This window comes from Lepeophtheirus salmonis, chromosome 13, assembly GCF_016086655.4.
Source record: "Lepeophtheirus salmonis chromosome 13, UVic_Lsal_1.4, whole genome shotgun sequence".
NCBI lineage: Eukaryota > Metazoa > Arthropoda > Copepoda > Siphonostomatoida > Caligidae > Lepeophtheirus > Lepeophtheirus salmonis.
Genome location: NC_052143.2, coordinates 18,089,131 through 18,113,794, shown reverse-complemented (window position 1 = coordinate 18,113,794; position 24,664 = coordinate 18,089,131). Strand labels below are relative to the sequence as shown.

General features: G+C 30.1%; 2 protein-coding genes and 1 long non-coding RNA gene across 3 annotated transcripts; 1 reads left to right on the top strand and 2 right to left on the bottom strand.

Annotated features, from left to right (window-relative positions):
* Positions 1–1,924: 1,924 nt before the first annotated feature.
* LOC121127666 (uncharacterized) lies at positions 1,925–9,155 on the bottom strand. Its single transcript, XM_040723093.2, has 5 exons — positions 8,750–9,155; positions 4,224–4,408; positions 3,491–3,925; positions 3,047–3,430; positions 1,925–2,565 (listed from the first exon to the last, which is right to left on the bottom strand). Exons 1-5 carry the CDS (start codon positions 8,952–8,954, stop codon positions 2,029–2,031), a joined length of 1,746 nt encoding a protein of 581 aa, XP_040579027.1. The 5' UTR covers positions 8,955–9,155; the 3' UTR covers positions 1,925–2,028.
* A 4,027-nt stretch (positions 9,156–13,182) lies between these two features.
* Positions 13,183–15,275, top strand: LOC139906907 (uncharacterized). Its single transcript, XR_011783084.1, has 2 exons — positions 13,183–13,441; positions 13,504–15,275. It is a non-coding gene; the product is annotated as an uncharacterized lncRNA (long non-coding RNA).
* Positions 15,276–18,840: 3,565 nt separating this feature from the next.
* On the bottom strand, positions 18,841–19,964 carry LOC121128535 (SOSS complex subunit B1). The gene is made up of 3 exons (XM_040724121.2): positions 19,860–19,964; positions 19,672–19,797; positions 18,841–19,559 (listed from the first exon to the last, which is right to left on the bottom strand). The coding sequence occupies exons 2-3, from the start codon at positions 19,780–19,782 to the stop codon at positions 19,086–19,088; spliced, it is 585 nt and encodes a 194-aa protein (XP_040580055.1). The 5' UTR covers positions 19,783–19,797; positions 19,860–19,964; the 3' UTR covers positions 18,841–19,085.
* Between the last annotated feature and the right edge of the window lie 4,700 nt (positions 19,965–24,664).

The following is a 24,664-nucleotide window of genomic DNA, read 5'->3' as shown; positions in this document are numbered from 1 at the left end:
GGTAAATTTACTCAAGTACTTTTTTTTTTGGTGATCGGTTTTTTTCTGCAGCAGATAATAACAAGAGTAAAAAATAAATATTAAATTAAATTATCATTCTTAAATGTCTTTTACATAAAATAATATCTGAATAAAAGTATAATGTTCATTAGAACTGAGATGTTGCTGGAGGCACTGGAACTAATTCATTAGTGTGTACCAGTTTTATTAAAATTATGTCAAATATTGATAAAAATACAATCACACAACTTTTTATTGTTCTTGTTTACCACTGGGTATTGCTCTTATTTGGATTTAATTGCAAATATAATTGTAAAATGTAATATTATATTTTCATTAATAATATTTAGTATAATTTTCTTTTCATATTTCAGATATTTATCAATCGTTACCTTTATTCTATCACGCAACCTTTTCTAAGAAAAAGACACACACAAAAAAGGACGGAAATCATCTGGTAGTTAGCTAAATAATTGAGTCATACAAACTGATATTTATCTCTTCGGTACTCCCAGACTGTCATTGATGTAGTATTTTACACAATTTCTAAAATGAATTACTATATTTATGTATATTTTATTAAAATCCTAAAAAGTATTTTATTCCATACCGAATAATAATATTGTAATATTTTAATAAAAGTGTAGCTGTACCTTTGCATTTGTATATGGTAGCCCACATTTCTTCACATAAATAATACAATGGCTCCAATATATAAATATACGATGACGGATCAACAACAATTATATTCCTCTCCTTTTGGAAACGGAATATAAGAATATATCCACTAGAGATGGGATTTATTGAAGAGCGCGAGGAGAAGGCAGAAGCGAGACATATGGTATTACTGAATTAAGACCATTGTTAATATCAGCTGCCTGTTATATGATTGGGAGTGAGAGAAAATGATTACCTGCCATAAAAAAGAGAATCTTCCACATACACATTCCACCTCACCTCACTAATAAAAAGATACCTTTTATATTTTGCGGTCAGCTGTCGATTTGATTACTAGTTGGAGAGAAAATTGCATTTGAAAGAATTGTTTTTGCGGAACAGATAGCCTGTGTATATATATGACAAGGGATGAACAAAAATTTTGTCTTCCTAACCTTTCGGAAATGAATGCAACATATGTATATTACTTTTCTTTTTTTATATCAAAAAGAATAAATTATGAAATTGCCATGACGTATCAGATTCAGATCTGGCGAGTTTGGAGGCCAAATGTCTGGTGAGATGAAGTCATCAAAATTGTTTTGGAACCATTTGACCTCAGACCGCTTTGCTGTTGTCTCAAAATCAGCTTTAGAGGCATCAAATTCCCTCCTAACCTTACTTATGTACATATCACTGAGCTCCAGAGTTCAACCAATTGTTATGTTGTAGCTCCCGCTGCGGATTCCATAGATGGCTCTGCCCGTTTACAAATATTTGGGAAAACGAATTCGTCAATTAATTCCATTTTTTTCCCCAACTGGCGCAGTTTTGGAGAAGCTATATAACAGGGGTGAAAATCAGCTGCCTAAGTGCCCAGGTTTTCGCAAGAGAGTACACCAAAGAGGTGGCATCTATATTGGTCATCTTATTAAGAAATTTTGGATATCATATAGAAATACAAAGTTCTTCGCTTTTAGTTGAAATATTATAATACAGTATCGAATAAAATACTAGGTATTAAGGATTATGATGTATGTACATATACTCATTTTAAAATTGTGAGAAAAAATATAGCAATGAAAATCAAAGAGTACGTAAAAATAAATAGGAGATGCTATAAACATATTTGGCTAACCACCAGATGATTTCGGGTATTTTTTTCTTTTTCTTTTTGGAGGAAATAGTGCATGATACAATAAAGGTAACACCGTTTTAAAAGTCATGTATGTATGTATGTCGGAAAAAAATATATACAAAAACCAGGTATGTGTATGCATTTATTTCCTTACACTTATAAAGCATAAGTGAATTGAACATTATTATGTATTTAAAAAACAACTATTCAAACGTTTCATGTGATAAATTATTTTATTCTGCTTGCTCATTGGAGCCTCTGGGTCGTTTTTTTCGACGCCGAAATTTATCTGATCCGCCTGGTTTCTGCCTTCGATTCTTCATCCTCCTTCGTCTCGCCATCATTCGTCGTCGTTTTATCCTTTCTTCTCTGCTCATAGTTTTGGAACTGTTGGTCGATGTCACTGGAACAGGAGAAGTGGTTGGTGGCATGGTTGAAGTCGTTGCTACTGTTGTTGTTGTGGTTGATCTTGTTGTAGTAGAGATGGGCTCAACGAAACGGCCATCATCCCAATCTCCTACAAGCTCAGTCCCATCCGAATATACTATTTTTCCAATGCCAGTTCGAGAATCATGGATATGACTTCCTTCATACCTTGCTCCATTAGACCAATAATATGTTCCAAATCCATGGAAGCGATCATCTGTAAAGTTCCCAACATACTTATCACCATTGGAAAAGGAATAAATTCCTACTCCATTCTTTAGGTTTCTATACCATTTTCCCTCATATTTTGCTCCGTCTGCCCACGTGTAAGACCCGTATCCGTCCTTAAAATGTATTAGTGCACATTTATAGAGATACTTGAATGTGTTGGATCGGTTCTAGGACTGAGTTCCTAATCAGCCTTCCTCCTCCTACCCTTTACCCTTTTTTTTTATCAGTTTAATCTTTTTAACCATTCAACGGTCCAAATGACCGATAATCCGGTGTTTCAGTCCTAGGGTACAAGCTATTTACTTTTTCTTCACTTCTAGCTAGGATTAAATAAAAACGAAGAAAATAATCCATGATTGGTAGAACGATAATAATATGTTCTAGTCATACACCTCCTACTTTAAACTTCAGGTATCTCATTTCATTGAAAGAGGTTATCTTGAACAGCTGAAACGACTATTACTACTGTAGTTAAAAGATAAGGGTTATTTTATTTGAACCCGACTGATAGGACTGCAGTCTTTTTAGTTGTTTTTTTTGTTTTTTTTACCAATCCAACAATAAGACATTATATAAATAGATTAACTATAATACCTTGTCTCCATTTTTAAAACCTCCAACATACACCGCTCCATTATCATAAAAGAATGTACCATTACCATCTTTCATATCCTCATTGAAGGATCCATTATATTTTGAGCCATCAGCATACTCAACTTCACCTTGTCCTCTACCATCGTCCCATATCCCTTGGTATTTATCACCATTTCGGAAGTTCATTACACCCTCACCAAACCTTTTCCAATTGTTCCAGTTTCCAGAATATGTCCGACCATTCTTATAAGTCATATTACCAAAGCCTTCAATATGACCCCTTCGAAATTCACCACGGTATTCGTCGAGGTTATTGAATTTGTAAAATCCTTTATCCCCGTTTGGGAGATTGTTATTAAATGTACCAATATATTTACTGCCCTCCTATGACGATTATTTTTTGTTATTTTTAAACTATAATATAGGTAACAGAATACTGAATACTTTATGAATATATGCTCCTTTTCCTTCGATTATATCATTTGACCAAGATCCAACATACCTATCGCCATTCAGAAAATACATGGTACCTTTTCCAGATCGTACTGTTCCTGAGTTGCTGAAAGAGCCAAAATACCATCCTTCGCCAGGAATAACCCTTCTTCCGATATTTTCATTTTCAGCATGACGTTTTGATTTTATAAACTTTCCATTTGAAGGAACTAATTTCCCATCATTGAAACAAGTTTTAAGTTTTGCACATTTAAACATCGCGCCGTCCGACCATCTATAATGAAGGCCTTGTCCTTGGATTTTTCCATCTTCTACAGCCCCTTGATATGAATTTCCATCACTCCAATAAAATGATCCCCATTTATCAAACTTGTTATTTTTCCAATTACCAACATAACTTGAGCCATCAACCCATGTTTGAGCACCCTTTTATAAAAATAAATACATACTTTTCAAAATGAAGGCAACGAATCACTAGCAAAGACAAGTAATCATTGACTAAAAATAATGTAGTTATTAAATAAATTTTTATAAATATCTTCACCGTCAATATAATTATAATAATTACGTATCCCTATATTTTAATGACTACATCGTTACGATGAATTAAATTGGTATTCACCAATAAAAAGAAGTTTTACTTTTAACTGGGTTATCAAATCAATATTCGCATCTTGTTCATTAAGATGTGCAACAAAGGACTACATAGAAATGAAAATTATACTTTTCCGTGACGTTGCCCGTTTTTCCAATTTCCTTTATAAGTGCGTCCATCCATCCAAAGATAAGTACCATTTCCAGAATATTCTCCACTCACAAAGGATCCATTAAAAACATCTCTTGGGTGAATTGTTAATACTCCTTGACCATTTGGTAATCCATTGAACCACTCACCAACATATCCCGTTCCTAAATTATGATTGGTTTACAAAACAAAAGAAAAATATATATTTAGTTATGGCAATGAACTCAAATTAAAAATACATAGATTAGACACAAATGTACAATTAATTTTAATCATAAAATGTTATGGTATGATGTTTTAAGGCTCTTGAAATGAACAAATCCGTGAGCGATAGAATCCGAACTAGACAGGTATTGCTGAATAATAATTTATTATATAAAAATACTTTAAAAAATCATTTCTATTAGTTAAAAAGGGTTAAATTTCATGACTGGATCGATATGCAATTGCACAAAATATCCTTAAATTAATTAAAATTTTAATTATTTTATTAAATGGGTAACAATTATCAAATAAATGTTAAATATTTGAAAATAGTATCAGACTATGTCAATTATGATGATTACCGATTTGGCTTGAGTTTATACTAAAATCGGATGAAGTTAATCTTAAAAGACATAATATCAAATTAACCTCCAGCTTTAAATTAGCAAATACATAGATCAAACTATACTCTTTTAGTCATTTTGAACCGTAGTTACCAAATCCATGGATCCAATCTAGGCAATATCAATTCATCTGGCAAATTCACACTAGCGAACTTTTGATAAAAATCAAAAGGTAGATACAATGAATATTAAGTTATGGAACATTTGATAGAATTCTATCATTAAATCATTCTTATTACAAGGATTTATAACCTTGATTTATATAATACTCCAACTAATTTTAAATGGCAATCTGTTGATATAAATTACAACTTGTACATAATATACATAAAATATTACTCATCAACCCACGTACTCCCAATATCATCTTAAATTCGATGACAATTATTGTCAAATTATGATATTACAAAAAAAAAACATAAATGGTAATCTTAGAGTTATACCTAGTGATGAAAATTGTGTGAATTTTGGTCATGCTAAAAAAACAAAAATCAACAGGGTAACCCTAATAATTTGAGGAATGTTTAGAAGGAGAGCGGCTTAGCTCTGATGCATGACGTTTCATAAGAGCAGCTACAAGGTCGTGACATGGAGGAGGGGGAGAATGAAATAAAACAGGAAATTAGCAAGAAGAATTACTCTGATGTCAATCCTCGATTCAACAACGATATCTGGAACGCAATATGTATCTTCATGAACATTATTCAATGTACTTCTTGATGCAGTAACAAAAAAATCCATACAGATTAGCTTAGGACTACATAATTTCAAAAGAATTAAAATCGTACACAAAGAAATGAGGACATGTTTTTTCGATGATGATAAATTACAATATGTTAATCAATATGTTAGTTATTGAGATTGCAGGACGAATCTATAGTTAGTTCTTCAAAAAAAACATAGATCAAAAGTAACCTGTCAAAAGATCTTTAATGATGAATAATCACAAGATCTATAGTTTGAAGAGGATGTATCAGAAGAAGTTGATGACGATGAATACTTGACTCATCTTCATATGAAGAAGTCATTTCTTTCCGGAATGTGATATTTCCTTGATTTCTTGGTAAGAATGAATGGTTCTCATTGACAATGAAATAGAAACGAGGGTAGAAATTATACTAACGACATCATAACAATGACATATGTGCCCACAAGATATGCTATTGTCCATTCCAAGGACATTCTTTTAACATTTTGCATATTCATCACTCCAAATATTGAACGAATCATATTGAATATGACTAATTTCTAATGTTTTAGAAGATTGGGAGAGAATTGCACCTTCAAAAAAAGACTGTAAAGCATGTTTTTCATGTACAAAATACATCTACATATAAAGCCAAAAATAAGATTGATATATATTGTCCAACATGTCTAAGCATTGTTTATAGCTCAATTGTTTTTTATCCATATTGTTTATTAATGAATTAAAAAAATACAGCAAACATTTTATGCGACTTAGAATTATATCTGGTTTTTATATTGTAATTTTGAATATAGTTGATCAACTATCAAAATTGTATTTGTTGAATAGTGTTGGATCGGTCCTTGGACATATTTTTTAATCAGTCTTTTTTCCCCCCTTTCAGTCTTACATTTTTATCGATCTAATCTTTTATAGCATTCAACGGTCATAAGGATAATCTATAATAATAAGTTCTAGAGACACTCCTCCTACTTTAAACTTCAGGTATCTTCCCTCTTTGAAAGATATTATGTTAAACAGCTTAAATTACTAAGTAACTACGTCATTTCAGCTGTTGTAGTTACCATAAAGGACCGGTCCTTAGACTGACAAATTTTATTAGTACTAGTTTTGTGTCAGTCCTTATTTAGGATTTCTGTCAAGTTCAGTCTCAGTCCCGTCTAGTTTAATACTACAAATAAATATTAAAACTGATAAATTTCGGTCCTTGATGACGGAACTCAACTTTATTTCTTCTTTTTTAATCAGTTCTAGTGCTGAAAGTCCGAAGGACCGAGAGTCTTAATCACTGATAGGACCGAATAAAAAATGACTGACTCAACCCTAGACTGGACTTATAGGACAGAAAATGTTGAGTAGAGTTAGGATTGTAAACCATTTTATTTTTATGATGTTTTTTACATCCAGGGACAAATATATTTTGTAAAAAAGGCAAGATAAAAAATATCTTCACTTAAAAAATCTATATAAAAAAAACAAGAATTAATCATTCTTAATTATGACTTTTTTAGTTTCAAAATATTAACCCCATCGCCCTTTTAAAGCAAATGTCCTATTTTTATGGTCACCATAATCGAGTTACACATCATACATTTGATTCATTTGTTGATGTCAAATAATTCTTGATTAAATAATAATACCAGTCATCAGTGTATTAATAGATGGGTGGATTAATGAATATTAGATATTATAAGTTCATCATTTATCAAATTATGAATTTGATAAATCATTCTAATAAATGGTTGGTCATTAAAATGGGATTTTTTTCTACAATAATTTGGTCATTAATTATATTGAATGAGAAATGCAGTTATTTCAATAGAAACTGTTCAAATAATATATTGATTAATTGCGTCCATGTGTTGTTTAAAACTCACGCAGTAGTTTATTTTTATATTAGTATAGAAAAATTAAAGGATAACTTGTAAGAAACAATATCCATGATTAAAATTTATGTTATAGCTCAAAATTGACAAAAGAGATTTTCGATATTCGAATAAAAATGTTTTGGGATTATAAGATTGATAAATTTGATGGTAACGCTTAGTGTTGCATCGGTCCTTATTTAAGACTGTTGACTACAGCCCCGTTTAGTTCTAGGGGCATCTGCAAGGGGTTGGCTGGAGGGCCCGTAGTAAATTAAGGAATTTTTGTTTTTTTACTATAAAAATAATTCTTCATTCGGGTAAATTATATAGCAGAGAAAAAAATTTAATATTTGAAATTTTTTTCCAAAAATTAATACTTGTAAAGTTCGGTCCTTTATTATCAACATAATTTCTACTTTTTTAAATAAGTTCTACTACTGTTAGTACGAAATTCAAATGGTCTTAAGGACCGGTCCCAGAGGCTGATAGGACTGGTCCTAAGAATGGTCTGGACCATTTTGAATATAGACTGATATAACACTAGTAATACTAGCTAAAACAGAGACCACCTTGCCTTTAACCGCCTCTGCAATTGTATGATTTAGTTTGTTGTAAGATGTATTTACCAATCGTAATTTAAGAATTAAAATGTCATAATTTGTGGTATATTAAAACAGTCAACCCCAGTAATATATTTGATAACAGAAGATTTAAAATAACATGATAACACAAAATACTATGTCAAACTGTCTTTCAATTACTGTGCCATTTAAGTAAGAATATGTTTTTGTATATTATACAAATATCAACACATGGTGTACGCAGCCACTCCAGACAAATGAAGGAATTTTTGCTTTTTACTAGAAAATTTAATTTAATTTTTCAAATTTAAAAAAAAAAATAATAATAATTTCTGCAAATAGTTATGGATTTAAGAAATTGTTCTGTAAATAATTAATTTTTTTTGAATTATTATATTTGAATTTTTTTTGTTTTTTAAGTGTAATCTTTGAATTTTTTTTAAAATATTATATTTGAAATTTAATTTTTGAATTTTTTTCAATATTTTTTTTTTTTTGAACAGCTGTGATTGTTTGGAAAAATTTAATTTCTTCTAGAAAACTTATGGATTTTAGAATTTTTTTGTAATCAACTGTGAATTTTGAATTCCAAAAAACCAACCCCCCAAAAAAAAAAAAAAAAAAAATTGCCCCTGCAACAATAAATTAATTACTTACAAAAATTTGGTGAGAAATGTTTTCATTTATTTAGTTTTTTGAATTAATTAATAAATGTTTGATTGCCTTATAACTTAATTTGTACCATTTGGCCATGTCATTTCTCCGAATCCTTGAGGAGTAATCCCATCAGAAGCTAAATTTCCTTCATATACACCCGAAGACCAACTTTGAACGATGGAAATCGTATCCTTTTGATGTTTAATGGGAGGATCCTGAAGAATACATTCACCCAAAGTGTTTAAACAGATCCACACACAAATAAAAATGGTTTTCCGATCATTGAACATGATTCCGAGGTCTCTTTAACAATAATCACCGGCTAAAGCAACTTGTAGCTTCATGTGGAGGAGCAACACTCTCTACACTTAAATAAATGAATCTTATGATAGTAAATGATCTTCTTTTGGGAAGAAAACATATGTTAAATAATATATGTATGACATATATGATATGATTTAATTGTGGGGTTCAACAAGTTTATATTGAGTACAATATTGTACATATTATTATTGATATATTAAATACATGTTTTTCCAATACAAGCATGAATAGAAGGAAAGGATGTATATGACTCCTTCAATTCGAGCATCATCACTACTGATCTCCTGCCCAATCTATCATTAGAATTACACATTAATTTCTACTCGTAATAGATATTGAAAATATTTTATTTGAAAACTCAAAAACTCTTTCTTTCCAGGCAATTACATGTATATACATTTCAAACTATGTAGAACTTACCATAACCATGTTGTAAAAAAGGTATTTTTAATTTTGTTCCTAAGTATGTACGTATCTTTAGGGATGGAATTTTTGGAGAGTGCAAGGTGGAAGCGGGAGTGAGACTTATGTTAAATGATGAAAATGTGCGTTTTTTGGGCATGTTAAAAAAAACGAAAATCAATACGGTCACCCTCACAATTTGAAGAAGCTATTGGGGGAGAGCAGCTTAGCTGTCATGACTTTTCATTAAATTGGCTACAATCAGCTGTGACAATGTAGGAGGGCAGAAGGAAATATAAAAGGACTTTGGTAAGAATTACTACAATATCGATCCCCAATTCTACTCTGAGTCCAACAAGGACCTACAATTATAACTCTGCAACAAATCCTTAAGGCTACTTTCCATCTTTTATGCACAAACACGAATGTTCAATCAGGGTTTGAATATAATTGAATTATATGTATTGGGACTGGTCCCAAAGACTGATTTAAACCGGCCTAATAATGGAAACACTGAACCGAATAAATAAGGACTGACAAAACACTAATGACAACTGCTAATGTAAAAAAAATTATTCTTCAGATTACCCATTCCAAAAAAAATAGGACAGGTAAAAAATTAACAAGATTTACATCACTAATTATGCATCACTAATACTAGAAACGTGTAAGCGAAGGCTCAAGCGCACCCGCTACAAATGGGGTGGAAGAACTGAGAAATTACAATAATGACATGACATAAGTTCAAAAGGTGCCCATTTGTCATAGTTCATGGAAAAAAAAGTATTTATTAGATTTAAATAGTCAAACAAATACATAATAAAAAATCAGGGCTATGAAATTCTTAAATCATAATTTTATGAAATTATATATTTATATTATCAGCCTATCAACGGCCTCTTTTTTAAGTATAGCCAGGGATGGTCTTACTTGGTCAGAAAAATTACTGTTTTGAGATTAGAAAGGAAAAGGGGTTCATGCGTTTTCTTTTTTTTCTAATTTATTCATTATTTATCAAATCATTTAGGTATGTTACAAAATGCCGATTTACGGAGAGAAAAAAAACTTGCAGGAGGCGTGCGTAGAAGTTTATAAGCGTTTTGGAGATTGCCATCGAAATGCTGCATTTTCATTAATTAAATTGGAGACATCAATTGCACGTCAATGATATTGAATATAGGTAAATTTTTAATCTTTTACCCAGTTGAATTTTTTTTTTTTCGATCAGTTGCTTCGTTTAATGGCAATATTTGCTGGAAAATAAGTTGTTATAATATAGCCTTTAAAAGCATGCATAAGATATATTGTATCAAATAAAAGATATAATGGACAGTAATGCACTTATTGACTTAGTATTTGTAAATATTTCAATTAATTTGTTAATGCGAAATGCATAAATTTCAACCCGACATTAGCACCTTCAATCTTTATTTTTGCACAATAAGAAATTATTTTTTTTATCTTTTAACCTCTCTTCTTTTTTTTTTTTTTTTTTTTATTCAATAATTATCTTTTACTGTCTGGAGAGCGTGAGAAGATATTCATATACTCGAATTTAATATTATAAAATTTAATTGAAGGTATTTAAAAGTAGCAACTTTTGTACAATACTGTAATTCCTGAAAATTTCATTCAATTCTTTTGATGTATAAGTATGTTGTGTAAATATCATATTTTATTAAATCACAGATTTTGGTGTAGGTTATAAAATAAACAATGATAAAAAGAGGTGAACTTCCGATGATAAATTGGTCATCACTTCCTTAATATTGAAGCAAGAGGCATTATTTTGGTATCATAATATATTTGTTTACCATTATCTATTAGATAAAATAGCTTTAAAAGGAAAAAAATGAATTTAAAATTTTTTGCAACATACCTTAATCATTGTTGTGTTCACATATCCCTCTAATAAAGAATCTATAGTTTACCGCGTACATTTGTACAATATAATTAATATTATCAGTGAAATGTCTGAAAAAATATATCTTTCCACCTGCATAGCAATTAATGGTATCTGCATCTATCCATTTTTCATAAGAGCTCGTATTTTTCCATTTTGGATATACTAGCCACACGCCTTTTGATCCTCTCTACATGTTCCGTTCTGTGCCTCACTTGGTGGATTTCATATTCTTTAATGAAAGGATCGTTGGGATGGAAGGATGGAAATGGGCAGATGCCATCAAGGTATGTGATATTGAATTCTGACCTCGTGAATCATTGTATAATATATTATATTAGCGACATTAAGAGAAGAAATTTATAAGATCTCAATGTTAATCAATATTTAAATATAAAAGTTTTTTTATGTGTTTTACGAAGTCAATCAAGTATTCCTGAATTTGAATATTTCAATTACTTTTTATATTAACTCTTTTATTGTCATTAGAAATATATATGATTATCCTTTCAATAGGAGAATGATATAGTAGCTGATTTTAAAATAAATTTTAGGCAATAGTACCTTATGTCTGCCCTTTCCTCACACTCGCTCGTATGCCCAGCCCTAAGTATAGATATACATTTGACTATTTGAATCTAATAAAAGAGTGGGTTTCTTATAAAAATATGACAAATGGCCTTATGAACTTATGTTAAGTCATTAAAGTAATTTCTCATTTCTTCTACCCCATTTTAGCACTTGAGGCCTTCCATTGAAGGTTTCTGGTATTATATGAGTTATGTAAGTTTGAAACATTTAACTTGTTCTTTGGAAGCTATTTAATTATATGGAAAAATCCTTCAACGTACGTTAACATAATATATATAGGTATATACAATTGGGATTGGAAAGGTAAATGAATCACAAGAGATTTCTTGATTACATCATTCAAAGACATGAAATCAAATTATATTTTCCTCTATCATTTTTTTTCACATATTATGTATGTCTTCAAAATCCCCTCTCATCATCATATTAATGGTGGTACTTAGTTCACACAATATTCATTGTATTTTGTTGTAAGATTCTTATATCCTAATTAGTGTTTTGAACGTTGACTTCTTGAATTAGAATCACCATTTTGCCCAGAAGGCTGAAACCCATAATTATTTTTGTTATTTACGCCTTAGAACACGAATATGCCCATTAAAACTTTCAACTGATATTGGTTTGGCCTTTAAAGCCTTTATTTTTTTAATGAATTTTGTAAGATTTAACTACGATTCAGTACCACATTTTAACATGAAAAAACAATATAGATGAAAATAAATGTAAATATAAATTGTTACTATTACTTTTTCAAATTTCCTTATAGTGGTGGAGGATATCCCTCTCCTTAGGAAAGAGAGGAGTTGAAAAACACCAATACAATCCCTCATTAATTTGAATGGGCACAAGTTTTCCTAATTTACATACTACACCGTCAACATATAGGATTATATCTACGACATTTTTATAAATGATCAAACACGTTGAGGTTTTCGAGGAAGAGTTATCGGCATAAGCGTATGGAGATACATAATATTCTATGACTATTCATATATAGCCTAATAAAGTTATAGGGATTTCCCGCTCGGCTGACGGGATGGTTTTCCTCACCATGAATGAAATAAGCCTGTCAATGACTCCTCCTGAGTAATTTCCCTTACCACCATTCAATCCAAAACCTTACTCTCAACCTTTAAAAGCTGGCTGGGATCTTTATGTAAACGTTAAACTCAATATATATAATACACTTTTGCGAAACTTTGCCAAAATACAAAATTCAAATCAAATAATTTTTAATCATTCAATAATCAAACATTCGTTGTAGACCCGGTATGAAAATGAATAATATCAGGTAAAGCATGGAAATCTAGAATAACTGGAACGCTCACGCTTTGAAAAAAAGTAAAGAAAATTTCGGTTATGAGGCTTTTGTTTTTCCTTCGTGTTTTCATACTCAACAGCGTATTTAGTAATTAATTAGTTCAGCTTTGTTCATCATAATTAAAACGTGCGTTGCTGACAAAAATCTAAGTTAATTTAAATAATATTTGCTTATTTAACTAAAGCTTGTGAATTACTTGAAATTGTGTGCTTTTCTACCATCTACTTTTGAGCGCAGTAAGTAAAATATCCTGTAGCACCTGTGGATATGGTATTAATAATTTATCTATATATTTCAGATCATGCTTAATAAGTGATGTGTTCCTACCTAAGTGATCCTCTCGATATGATGGAAACCCAGCCATAGCAAGGTTATCGCTCCATTTTTTTCCACTGGATGAATCCTCAAAAGGTGGGTGGCTTAGAGCCATTCCACGGGACAGCAATGGGACTTAGGCACCTTCTAAGTATTCAAAGGTCTGTTTTCTCCATTTTCACGAGGATGACTTTGTATATGAGAGCGCAGCCCACAAGAGGAAATATCGATCTTAAGGAGTTGAAGATAATAAGCTCCAAAAACGTTATTTGAAACCCTCTGCAGTCCCTAGTATTTTCCCCAATCTTCCGAAATACTTATTATCCGTCAAAAAGTCAACGGCCTACATCTAGAGCTACCACATCAGCCAGGGTTTCTAAGGAAAATGAAAGTATCGTTGAAGCTCAACGATCTGTATTCCTTAAAGATTCTGTTATTTAATTAAGTGATTTGTGTCTTATGTGTGGAGATGAAAAATTCCCGACGAATGTTCATTGGAGGAGGACGGAGGATTCAATTCAGTTTTACTGTCTATCTGAACTGTGTTCTGATTTTGTCACAATCGAATTCTCAGTGATGATAAATAGTGATTGGACATTCAATTTATACCACAAGAACGTCAACCTATATCGGAGCTGCATGAATCACCTCACAACGAATAGAAAGATCACCTCGGTAAGCCTTCTCCAGAACATCCTTGCTCATATGAAGAGTATTCCTTTTCCTCCAATGAAAGATATGATTAATCACTTAATTAATGAAGTTGAGAGTATCGTTGAAAATCTTTATCCGTCTGATATAGACTCTCACAAACGGAAAAAGTTGATTTTCATAAGAGAGCAACTTGCTTTGATAAACTCTACACCAACACAGAAGCTATACTATCCTGTATTATTAGCTACTTCTCTGTTATGGCATAACACCAGCCCAGCTTTATATCGTCAATTATCTCAGAGTGGTTTGACTCTTCCTTCCCTAAGTCACTTAAGAAAATTGGCATCTGCATTTACCATGAATGTTGGTTTTTCATCTTTGTCCGTTGACAACTTGTCCGTAAGACTTGAAGTTATTGTCACCCAATCAAAAGAAGGTTATTCTAATGGTTGATGTCGTATATACATCCCAAAGAGTGGAATATTTCGGAGGAAAGATGACTGGACAAGAAGGAGGAAGCATAACAAAGACACTCCTTGTGTTCAAGATCAAGTCTGTGTGCTCAAAGTATCAGGATACAGTTACGATGTATCCTATTTTATGCCTCAATTTGTCTGTATTGCATGATCTACTATTGCAAATAGAGGACTGGTCACTCTAAACGATGACTTATTTTCGATTATCACAAAAATTTATTGTTGATATAAGTTTATTATTTCAAGTGAAAATGCAAAATCTATTTTTATTTTTTATTTTTCAATGCAACTATTTAAGAAAAGTATTTACAAAATATGTTGTGAGATGATAGATTAAGAACTAATTATAATTAATCAAAATTGTTTTAATGGTAATATTTTTAAAGATTTATTTTTTAGCATTTGTTGCCAAGTTTTCAATATTATGACCAAGAATTTGTCTAAAAAATAATGATAAAATTAATTTGAAAAGGTTGCACGGCAATATAAAATCTTGTAAACAGAATAAAAAATTGTTAAACTTACTTCGCAATAATATACATGTATGTTGTGTCTTGTTGTTATATTATGCTAGTTGTCAATAATTCCTTAATTTCTTTAAAATAATAAATAATAGTTGTTAAAATTTTGCGACCTCTTCTTTTTCTTAATTGAATTTTGTTCCTTTTTTATATGCATCAGACTCATGGCGGAATGAATAAAAAGGCGTGAGCGTTCCATGTTCTAGATTTCCATGGGTAAAGCTACATAATTTCCTTGTGAAAACATGATCAGTGGCGCCCTCTACTTTGTTAACATACCTAATTACTACTTGCAATAAGATAATTAAATTTTATTAGACCTTCATAGTTTTTAGTTAGGAATAAAAATTGAGCATAATTTTCCACCCAAATAACTTAAATTCATTATGGAACGCAATTTATATCCTACTTTCCCTTCAATTCAGTTAAAGATGAAATATTATCATCACCCAAACAAAATTCAGACATTTGATAAAGTTTATTTATTGTTCTCTTCTGTCGTGGTTCAGCACAAGAAGATTTTGATGTTCTTCTGGTGTTCTGCTCAATCAGGGAAATATTATGAAGATTTAATCACGGAACTTCACCTTCCTTCAGCGAACGGTGTTTCATATGTTTGACAGAACAAATATATTCTATGCAAAATTCTTCATCTTTAAAATGAAAGGAAAAAATAAGTTTATTTTTACTATCAACTAATTTTCCATCGAAAAATATTACAAAAAATTGATGGCTGAGGTCTTTCAAAATGTATTTAAAAAATATTAGTAAAATATCATTTTTTAAACATTTTATTTTGTCAAATAAATTGATTCCAAGTTCAAAGTTAAATACAAACTAATTATACTTATTATGTCTTTGGAATTTTTAATGTAAGGTATTTCAAGTAAATTTAGTTTTTTAAGTACTATTCGATTCTATATTTGAGTGTAATTCTATAGATTACAAAATTAAGAGAAGTATCCAAATGGACTTATTAAACATCTGATTACAAGGTATGATAGATTTCCATTTTTACCAGGAAATAAATGAAAAGAAGCTTCTTTATCCTCTTTCACACATTTTTAGCAACTTTTCCAATTTTACAATATGGAACTATTTATATAGATGGCCTTTATATATTTTTAATAAAAAATAATGTTATAAAATTGAGTATAAAGTGAATTTAGAAGATTTATATGGATACTTATGGTCAGTTATATTTATATTGTTTATGAATATAAATCTTAATTTTTTAAATCCAGATTATTCCAATGTAAGACTTGTAGCCCTGCTTAAAACCCCAAATACAACTATTTATTTTTATCATCTTTCAATGTATTTATGAAGGACTACTAAAGAGTTAATATATTTGTCCTTCGTTATTAATATTAGAAAAAGGTGAGCTTCTGAGGTTTCGTTGACTTTTAAAATTCCCACTCATCCATAAATCTAGTAATTCATGTATAATTTAATCTAGGGCATACAGTATAGGAAAAATAAAAATTAGCTTCTAAGTAAGGTCCTTCATTTTACTCGGGGGTTATATTCATTCTCCGAGACTTTGATTTTGTTGCATAGTGGAACTATCCCCCATCAAGCTGGGAACAATTATCATCAATTATTTAAGAATAATTCCTTATTAGGGAAGAATTGTCTAACTACCAACTGATATTGTGCTTTTTTCTCTTTCTTTTTTAAATGAAAAGTTACGTAATAAAATAAAGGTAACGATGTGTTAATTAGTAGCTTATTCTAATAAATTAATTTAATGGTTTATATTTAAAAAGAGATATCGGAGACAAATAAAGACTTATAAATCAAATGAAGACTCCAACCAAAGGGTCTCTAATGTAGTCGAATTTAAAGGGGCCGATAAGTACACAAAGAGTCGAAAGAGGGTCAATTAGTACCAAAGCCAGTGCTTATGATTTTTGTGGGTAGATTTTTTTTTTTTCAAACTTTCCAACTGACATTTCATTTTTTCCCTCAAAATTTCTTAAAATAAATTTAAAATTTTTAACATCACTAATATTAAATAATAAATGTGATGTTCTTTCTTTTTTTAGATTTGAATTTAATTTGGAACCATGTTTTTTTTAAACATAACAATTTCCCACAGGTAGTCCCAATTTTTTACACTAAAATAGGAGCCTATGCCCTCAATGCTTCTTTCTAAAATCACCAAAGGTAATAACAATGATTAAGTAATTTTTTTATTTTTTATTAATACTGTTTTTGTATTGTTACGTTGACGCATCGAATATTTACTTCATGTCGTTTTATAGTTATAGCATTGCAAATGACGTTATGGGGACGAGTCTTGGTTATTAATCCTAAATAAATTTTAAAAGTAAAAATTTGTGGTTACTCGACAGTTTAATAAATATAATGCCAAAAGTAAGTTTTTAAATTTCATAAATTATTAAGACATAGATATAACACATGTTTATAAATAATATTTTCGATTTTTCATATATTTAATTCAATTAATAAAACTAAGAGTCTGTGCAGTGGCTATTGCATAAGAGCAGGCTTGGATTTTGGCTTTTCGAAGAAAAGACGAATTCAATTTTGATGAAGTCAGAATTTGTGTTCATCATTTTGATTCTTAGAGTTTGATAATTTATTAAATTTAAAAATTTACTTTTGGCATTAATTTTAGTAAAATATCGCTTAAGAAATATAGAGTAACTACTTCTATGTTACTGATACCCACCAAAACATTCTTCGAATTCTCAGGGTTACCATGTTGATTTTAGTTTTATTTCTTTAGTATGACATTGTACAGAGAATTTTCATCACTAGTATATGTAATTAAGGAGTCAGTGTAAAGAAAAAATTTAGTATAGCGATTAGAAAAGGAAAAACGGTTGACGAATGTGCACTTTCTTTTACACAGACAATTTTGGGTTCTAATCATAAATATCATCTTGTGTCAACGTCTCATACGTCGAATGGACATTGACAACAAATATTATGGGTGATTGTTAAGTAAAACAGATGAGGCAAACAGAGCAACTTACTTACTTCGAAATGAATAACTAAGAGATTGTGCTAGTTTGAAGAAAAACTTCAATTGTATGAAACATGAATAATAATTGTTATATTCGAACTGAACTTCCATTTTTAGTTGCACTTTTATTAAATTGTGTTTAACAAAAAATATATTACTTTGTTTTTGTACTCCCAAAACTTACCTTATTTTAAAACCAAAGTACCTCAATACAAGTCTTAAAATTATCCAATATTTGTGGTACTCATGGCTATTAAATTTTTCATGAAGGCTTAGTAATAAAAAAATTAACTAATCCTGTTGGCTAGGGGCTAATTTGAACGACCGTCGAGATCTGGTTATAAATTCGGCTTGTCTTTCTCATAAAGTACACTAAAGTTATATTAAGAAATTTTAGTACAAAAATGCAAGGTATTTCCAGTCTTAACATTACTTAGACAATTAATTAAAAATTTGTCAAATTCCTCTATTTGATTGTGTAAAAATGTTCAGCCATACATCCGTTTCAAATAGGAAGTGTTGCTTTCGATAATATTATTCATACATAGATACACATTGAGAGTGATTGAAGTTGAGATTAGCCAAACTATTTTGTCTAAATATGTATCTTTAAAATGTTACAACGTATTTTGCATATTAAACGGTAACTGAATGTCACTAGTAAATTGATCGAATTTGTTGAAGGCTCATTCATTTCAAAGCAGTATCTATGCATGTATGTACATATATTTAGAGAAATGAAAAAAAATAATTAATCAATTAGATCAACAATATTATATATACAACAATTAACAATATTAAAATGCAACAACAAAGATTTGTTAAGATCTGACATCTAATTTGAAGGATAAAATATTTGTAAAATATATTTGATGTACAAAGATAAGTCAAATAAAACACTCTCAATTAAGCGTGTATATTAATTATCTTTAAGGTTTCTTTTACGTTTACACCCCCTTCGAATGTTATTTGACTCTTGGTCATGATTGATCCTTCTAAACTTTCCCTTCGGTCGATTTATCGCATATGAAGAATCAGGACTATAAACGTTATCACTTTTGCTTCCATGATGATCGCGTCTATTGTTAGCTTTAGGAGTGTACATATTTACAGATGAGGCTTTTGTTCGATCCCCACGAGTGTGAGCTTGACGAGAAACTAATTCCGGATTAGGCTCACTGAGAAAAGGTGTTTCCTTAAAAACCAAACAAAATTCCCCAACTTTTGATAATTCACCTCCTTTGGCAATATAAAGTGTTAAACAGTTTTTCCAAACGTTTGTATAAACTTTCGAGAGCTTGACAATGTCTCCACAATTGATCAATTTCCCAGGCAAATCCCAAACTGACAGATTGACGGATCCACTTTTATCTGCGACTTTGACTGTTCTAACCTGAAATGAAATCGCAAAATACATGTACGCAACTAAAATAAATACCTTAGTCCCTATTAGACATTATAAGAGCCTCAATTCTGGTTTAAAATTGAGAAGATGTTAAACATACTTCATGACCGTCCTTGGTCAATTTTGAGCGTCCTATTTCTAAAATGATACAAATGAGTTGTAGGTCTTTTTGCCCAGGCTTTAGATCGCGTACAGACATAATTTCAACCATTTTAGCAATCTACGTCTTAAGTTTATTGATTAAGTATATATTGAGTTTCGATTAATTAATATATTTTTCTTGCTTACTAAAAACCAAGGAAATATTATTTTCTTCTTGCACCTTGAGACTCTTTTCATCGACTTTGTCTATTAAAAAAAAATAATATAGTAATCTCTCTCATCTAAACCTGAATATTTGTTTATAGCTTTCATAAGATAAATCAAAAACAAACTTGACAATTCGAAAATCAAAAGGAATAAAATATATTCATCATAATTTTAGATATAATATGTAAAGGCACGTTACCACATATATCGTACGTGAACAGTGTACACCCAATTTATATTGGATCGTAATAATATAGACAGATATCGGAAGAAGAGTTCTTCTCACGGAGACTTCTTTTAATCAACGAACTAGAAATTATATATGTGCATAAGATAACTTTTCAGCAAAATCTGTATTTAAAACCCAAGATTTTTAAAAACCAAGGCTGCAAGAATATTAATATAATGATTTATTTCCATATTATTCAAGGAATCTCTGTAGATAATTGCAAATGGTTGGCTGCAAATAAACGGCTATAGATCATCAAGAAGGTTTTTTAGATGTTTCGGTGCAAGTAAAGGGAAATTGACACATAATGGAATAATAGATGGGGTTGAAATGCTGGGGATTTGGGATACTTTAGGATCTAGGAAACCTTAGCCTTGCCATTACCACATTTTTATCAAAATTAAATATCTTTTATATTTGATTAATTAGCTCTGCTAGGAACTTTAAGTAATCATGTTTAAATTTTCTGATAGTAATTTCATCAAACGTCATCTATTGTGATTAATCATCCTTTTCTCAAAAAAGAATAAGAAAATGATCTACATTTTTTAATGTTCAACTTGCCCAAACACTACTGAATAGACTTAGTATATTAGGCAACCAGGAATAAATTGACTGTTTTGCACGGAGAGAAACTTATTTTTTCAATCATTTTAAATCATTTACAACTAATTATGATCATAAAGATGATTTGTTTTATGCCTTTTTTTCGTCAAGTCCTAAATTATAAAAAGTTAAATAAAATATATTCATCATTATTTTAGATATAATATGTAAAGGCACGTTACCACATCTATCGTGCGTGTACAGTGTACACCCAATTCATATTGGATCGCAATAATATAGACAGATATCGGAAGATGAGATGTTCTCACGGAGAAAAATAGATCATTTTCTTATTTGTTTATATAACTGCGTTATACATAATATTATTAATAAATCGGAATTGTTCATAAAGATGGAATAGGAATCGGTTGAAATTTTGGTATAGGTACATCCCTAGTTATTTTCCAAAGAATTGAATTTTTTAGTATTTTTTCCAAAAAGTTTAATATTTGAGATTGAATTTTTGATTTATTTTTCCAAAAATAGCTCGAGATTTTGAAATTTTTTTCCTAAAATAGCTCGAGGTTTTTGAAATTTTTTTCAATAACTTAATTTTTTTTTTCTCCAGAAAACCAAACCCCCATCCCCCAATTATAAACCTGTAGACGCCCCTGGATATATATAATGTATATAAATCTTGACGGTTAAGGGGTCTTTATCTTTATAATGTATATTGTATATTCATTAATCATAATATTTAATTTTCAACTAACCATTGCATTTTTATTCTTGTGTTTTTATTATTTTAGATATTGTTTTATATTTTTAATTTTGGTCTTTCATTATTTTAAAATTATTTACGAAAACCCGGACATTTCATAAATTAATTGCCGGATCAAAATGTAAAAGTGGGCGGCTGATCAGACAAATGTTAAATATGCTTACGTAAAAAAATCCAATCAACTATAATCTAGATTATTGAAAAATGGGTATTTAAATCATCACATTCTTGAACCTAATACTTTTTTTTCTAGTTTTAAAAAGTATAAAGGAAGATAATACCTAGTATTAGAATTAGAAAATGTACAAGTATCTACTAATATTTCCCAAAGTATGTATTTTTTTTATTTTAAACATTCAATAAGTTTTAACATATGGAAATTCATAAAAATTGTCATCTTTCTGTCACGATATCTCAGAGTCTTGGTTAATCTATCCAATATACCTCAAAATAAATAAATAAATATTTTCATCATATTTGCCACATTGAGAGAATTGAACCTCCCAAATTTAACAAGAATATTCTAATTAACTCAAAAGTTTGTCTTAAGCTAGGTTAATAGAAATGCAAGATTATACCATCATGTAATTGGGATTGCTAAAATGTTCAACTTCAACAAACCGTACCAACTGTTGGGTGAGACAGTCACATTTTTACGTCATATGTAAAAAAATCCAATCAACTAGAATCTAGATTTTTGAAAAATGGTTATTACCTTCATCACATTCTTGAACAGTCATTGTCCAGATTATAACAGCAGTACTCTAAAAGTAACTGTTAAGGTAGGCGTTATATAGGTAGATACAAGGGATACTAAAAACAATTGGATGTGGTTCTTAAAATCGCGCTCACTTTTGTTCTACACGAGGAGGCTGACACATTCTTCCTTAGTTTTATAAATCATAATAAAGCAAAACGTGGTTCACCAAAATTAATTTTTCTTTATTATTATTACTTAATTAATAATGGTGTACAAGTGTTCTGATTCTGGATGCAAGCAAGGCTATGACGGCATTACTAAGGATCTGCATTTGAGCTTTAACAAATGTCCCATGAAAGACTCCAAAATTCTAACCAAATGGCTTAGGACCATCCCAAGAGATACGATTTACTAGACAATAACAGTGAATTCAAGACTATGCAGTCTGTATTTTAAAGTGACTGATTTTATTACTGAATCTATAGATTCTAGTTATTGAAAAAAATAACTATAAGTGAATTCTTCATCGTCTTATTGTAGGTCATTTAATACCATTGTAGAACATCTCCTAACTATAAATCTTTCTTTTCAGGATCTTCCAAAAACAGCAACGAATAGTATTTTATATATATCCCAATTATTGGTGATACCCTAATGGACAATTCTACAGAAAGGAAAATCAAACTTATAAAACGGTTTATAATTTACAACAGGAAGGGCCTGTTGAAGAAATAGTTAGCAATTATAGATATCTGCCTCTAAAATAAATATTCTAGCCAGTACAAAAAAGTGAATTCTTCTCCTCTTATCAATCTGTGATGCTTATATCAACAAAAATAAATTAGTGTATATAGTTAGTTGTACTTCAGTGAAAAAATGTGTACTTAACAAATATCTAAAGGGTACTACTGAAACGTAAATAGTTTCCTTATTTCACACAATTCAGCTAGTTCAAATCCATCCATACGAAGCCGAAAAAAAGAATAATTTCTAAAATCTTAGCCCTGAAAGTAGATCAATATGATATGTAAATTGAAAAGATTATGAGGAAATCTCCCTGCTATATGACTTTCTCTAGAGGATTTCCAACACTAACAGGAAAATAATAAAAGTAAATACTCAACTACTGTCAGTTATCATAATACCTTCAACTATAAATGAACGTCTTAGAAACTTATATAGAAGTGAGATACGTTCAAGTATTTTAGCAATGATCAGAGATTCCTATTATGTCTACCGTTTTGTTTACACTATGTGTAGTCATATTCTGGAATCACTTTACTTTTAGTTGAGGGTATTATTATAATTTTTAATAGGTAATAGTAATTGAGTATGTACCCTGTATTTTATCCAATATCCTACGAAAAACCATCAACAACTTGCAAATCTGGTTACTTCTACCTATATTCCTAAAATATCGAATATAATTTAGGATAAGTTAAGAAATTGATTAATTTAAGATTGTGATAAATTGTTACGAGTTGGATAAATTTATCAATGTTCATAAATCATACTAGTCATTTCTCCTTAATCTAGTTACAGGAAAAGGGAGAGTCAGCCTTCTTGTGTGAGCGTGCTATTTTTGTTTCCATTCCAGAAGTTCTAGTATTCCTTGGTAGATACTTTTGGTAACAGTTATACTCTTTGACGTCACTATTAAAAAGCGTGGTGGAATTCAAAGATCAGTCGGTAAAGTGTTATGTTATAACCTTGTATTTCTATTAACCTTGGTCAAAAGATGACGTTTCTAAGAATGAAAGTTCTTGGTGTACAAGTTACAATTTTCTACAGTTTCCAACCAAAAAATGAGATGAAAAATTTTAAATGAAGGATTTACAGTACCTGGGATGATAATTATGCAATAATTAAATGTTCCATGGATAACCAATATATTAATGGTGCAATTTTTGATTATTTCAATACAAATTACTAATATATAAGTGTTATAAGTTCAAATGCCCTCAGTTATATTAGTTATAAATACATGATGACCATGTTATTTTAATAGATCAAAATGAAATTAATTAATAGTTGGTAATTAGAAATACCAATATTGCAATTAAATAATACATTTTAAGACAAAAAAAAACTGCTACTTGTACACACAGATTATTAATCTCACTTCCGTTTCGATAAAATAGTTATTAAAAAAAACCATATCACTGTTTTAGTGGACGGCAAACTAATTTTGCAGATTCTTTCTTACTTTCCTGCAAGTTATTTCAATATAAATTATGTATTAAACTATCGATTAAATAATAATAAGTAGTATGAACCAATCAGGGGATTGGGGATGTTGCCCCCCCCCCACCCAAAAAAAACCAAGGAATTTCTGAAAAATTATGGATATGAAAAAAAATTATCATGAGAAAACGTCTAAAAAAATTATTTTAAACAAATTATAAAAACAAAGCCACCCTCCCAAAATATATATATACAAACATAATCCTGCGGACGCCCTGTAAATTGTAAGCTAAAATAACTGAATAGAAAATACCATCGCTAGAAAACACAAATTGTACAAAATC

What these genes read in the sequence shown, in the direction of transcription:
- LOC121127666 (XM_040723093.2), bottom strand. Translation starts at nt 8,954, where the DNA reads ATGTTCAATGATCGGAAAACCATTTTTATTTGTGTGTGGATCTGTTTA. An exon ending in AAGGAGCATATATTCATAAA is followed by an intron (nt 3,431 to 3,490) that starts GTATTCAGTATT and finishes TAATCGTCATAG; the next exon opens with GAGGGCAGTAAATATATTGG. An exon ending in GTTTTAAAAATGGAGACAAG is followed by an intron (nt 2,566 to 3,046) that starts GTATTATAGTTA and finishes ATACATTTTAAG; the next exon opens with GACGGATACGGGTCTTACAC.
- LOC121128535 (XM_040724121.2), bottom strand. Translation starts at nt 19,782, where the DNA reads ATGGTTGAAATTATGTCTGTACGCGATCTAAAGCCTGGGCAAAAAGAC. An exon ending in TGACCAAGGACGGTCATGAA is followed by an intron (nt 19,560 to 19,671) that starts GTATGTTTAACA and finishes ATTTCATTTCAG; the next exon opens with GTTAGAACAGTCAAAGTCGC.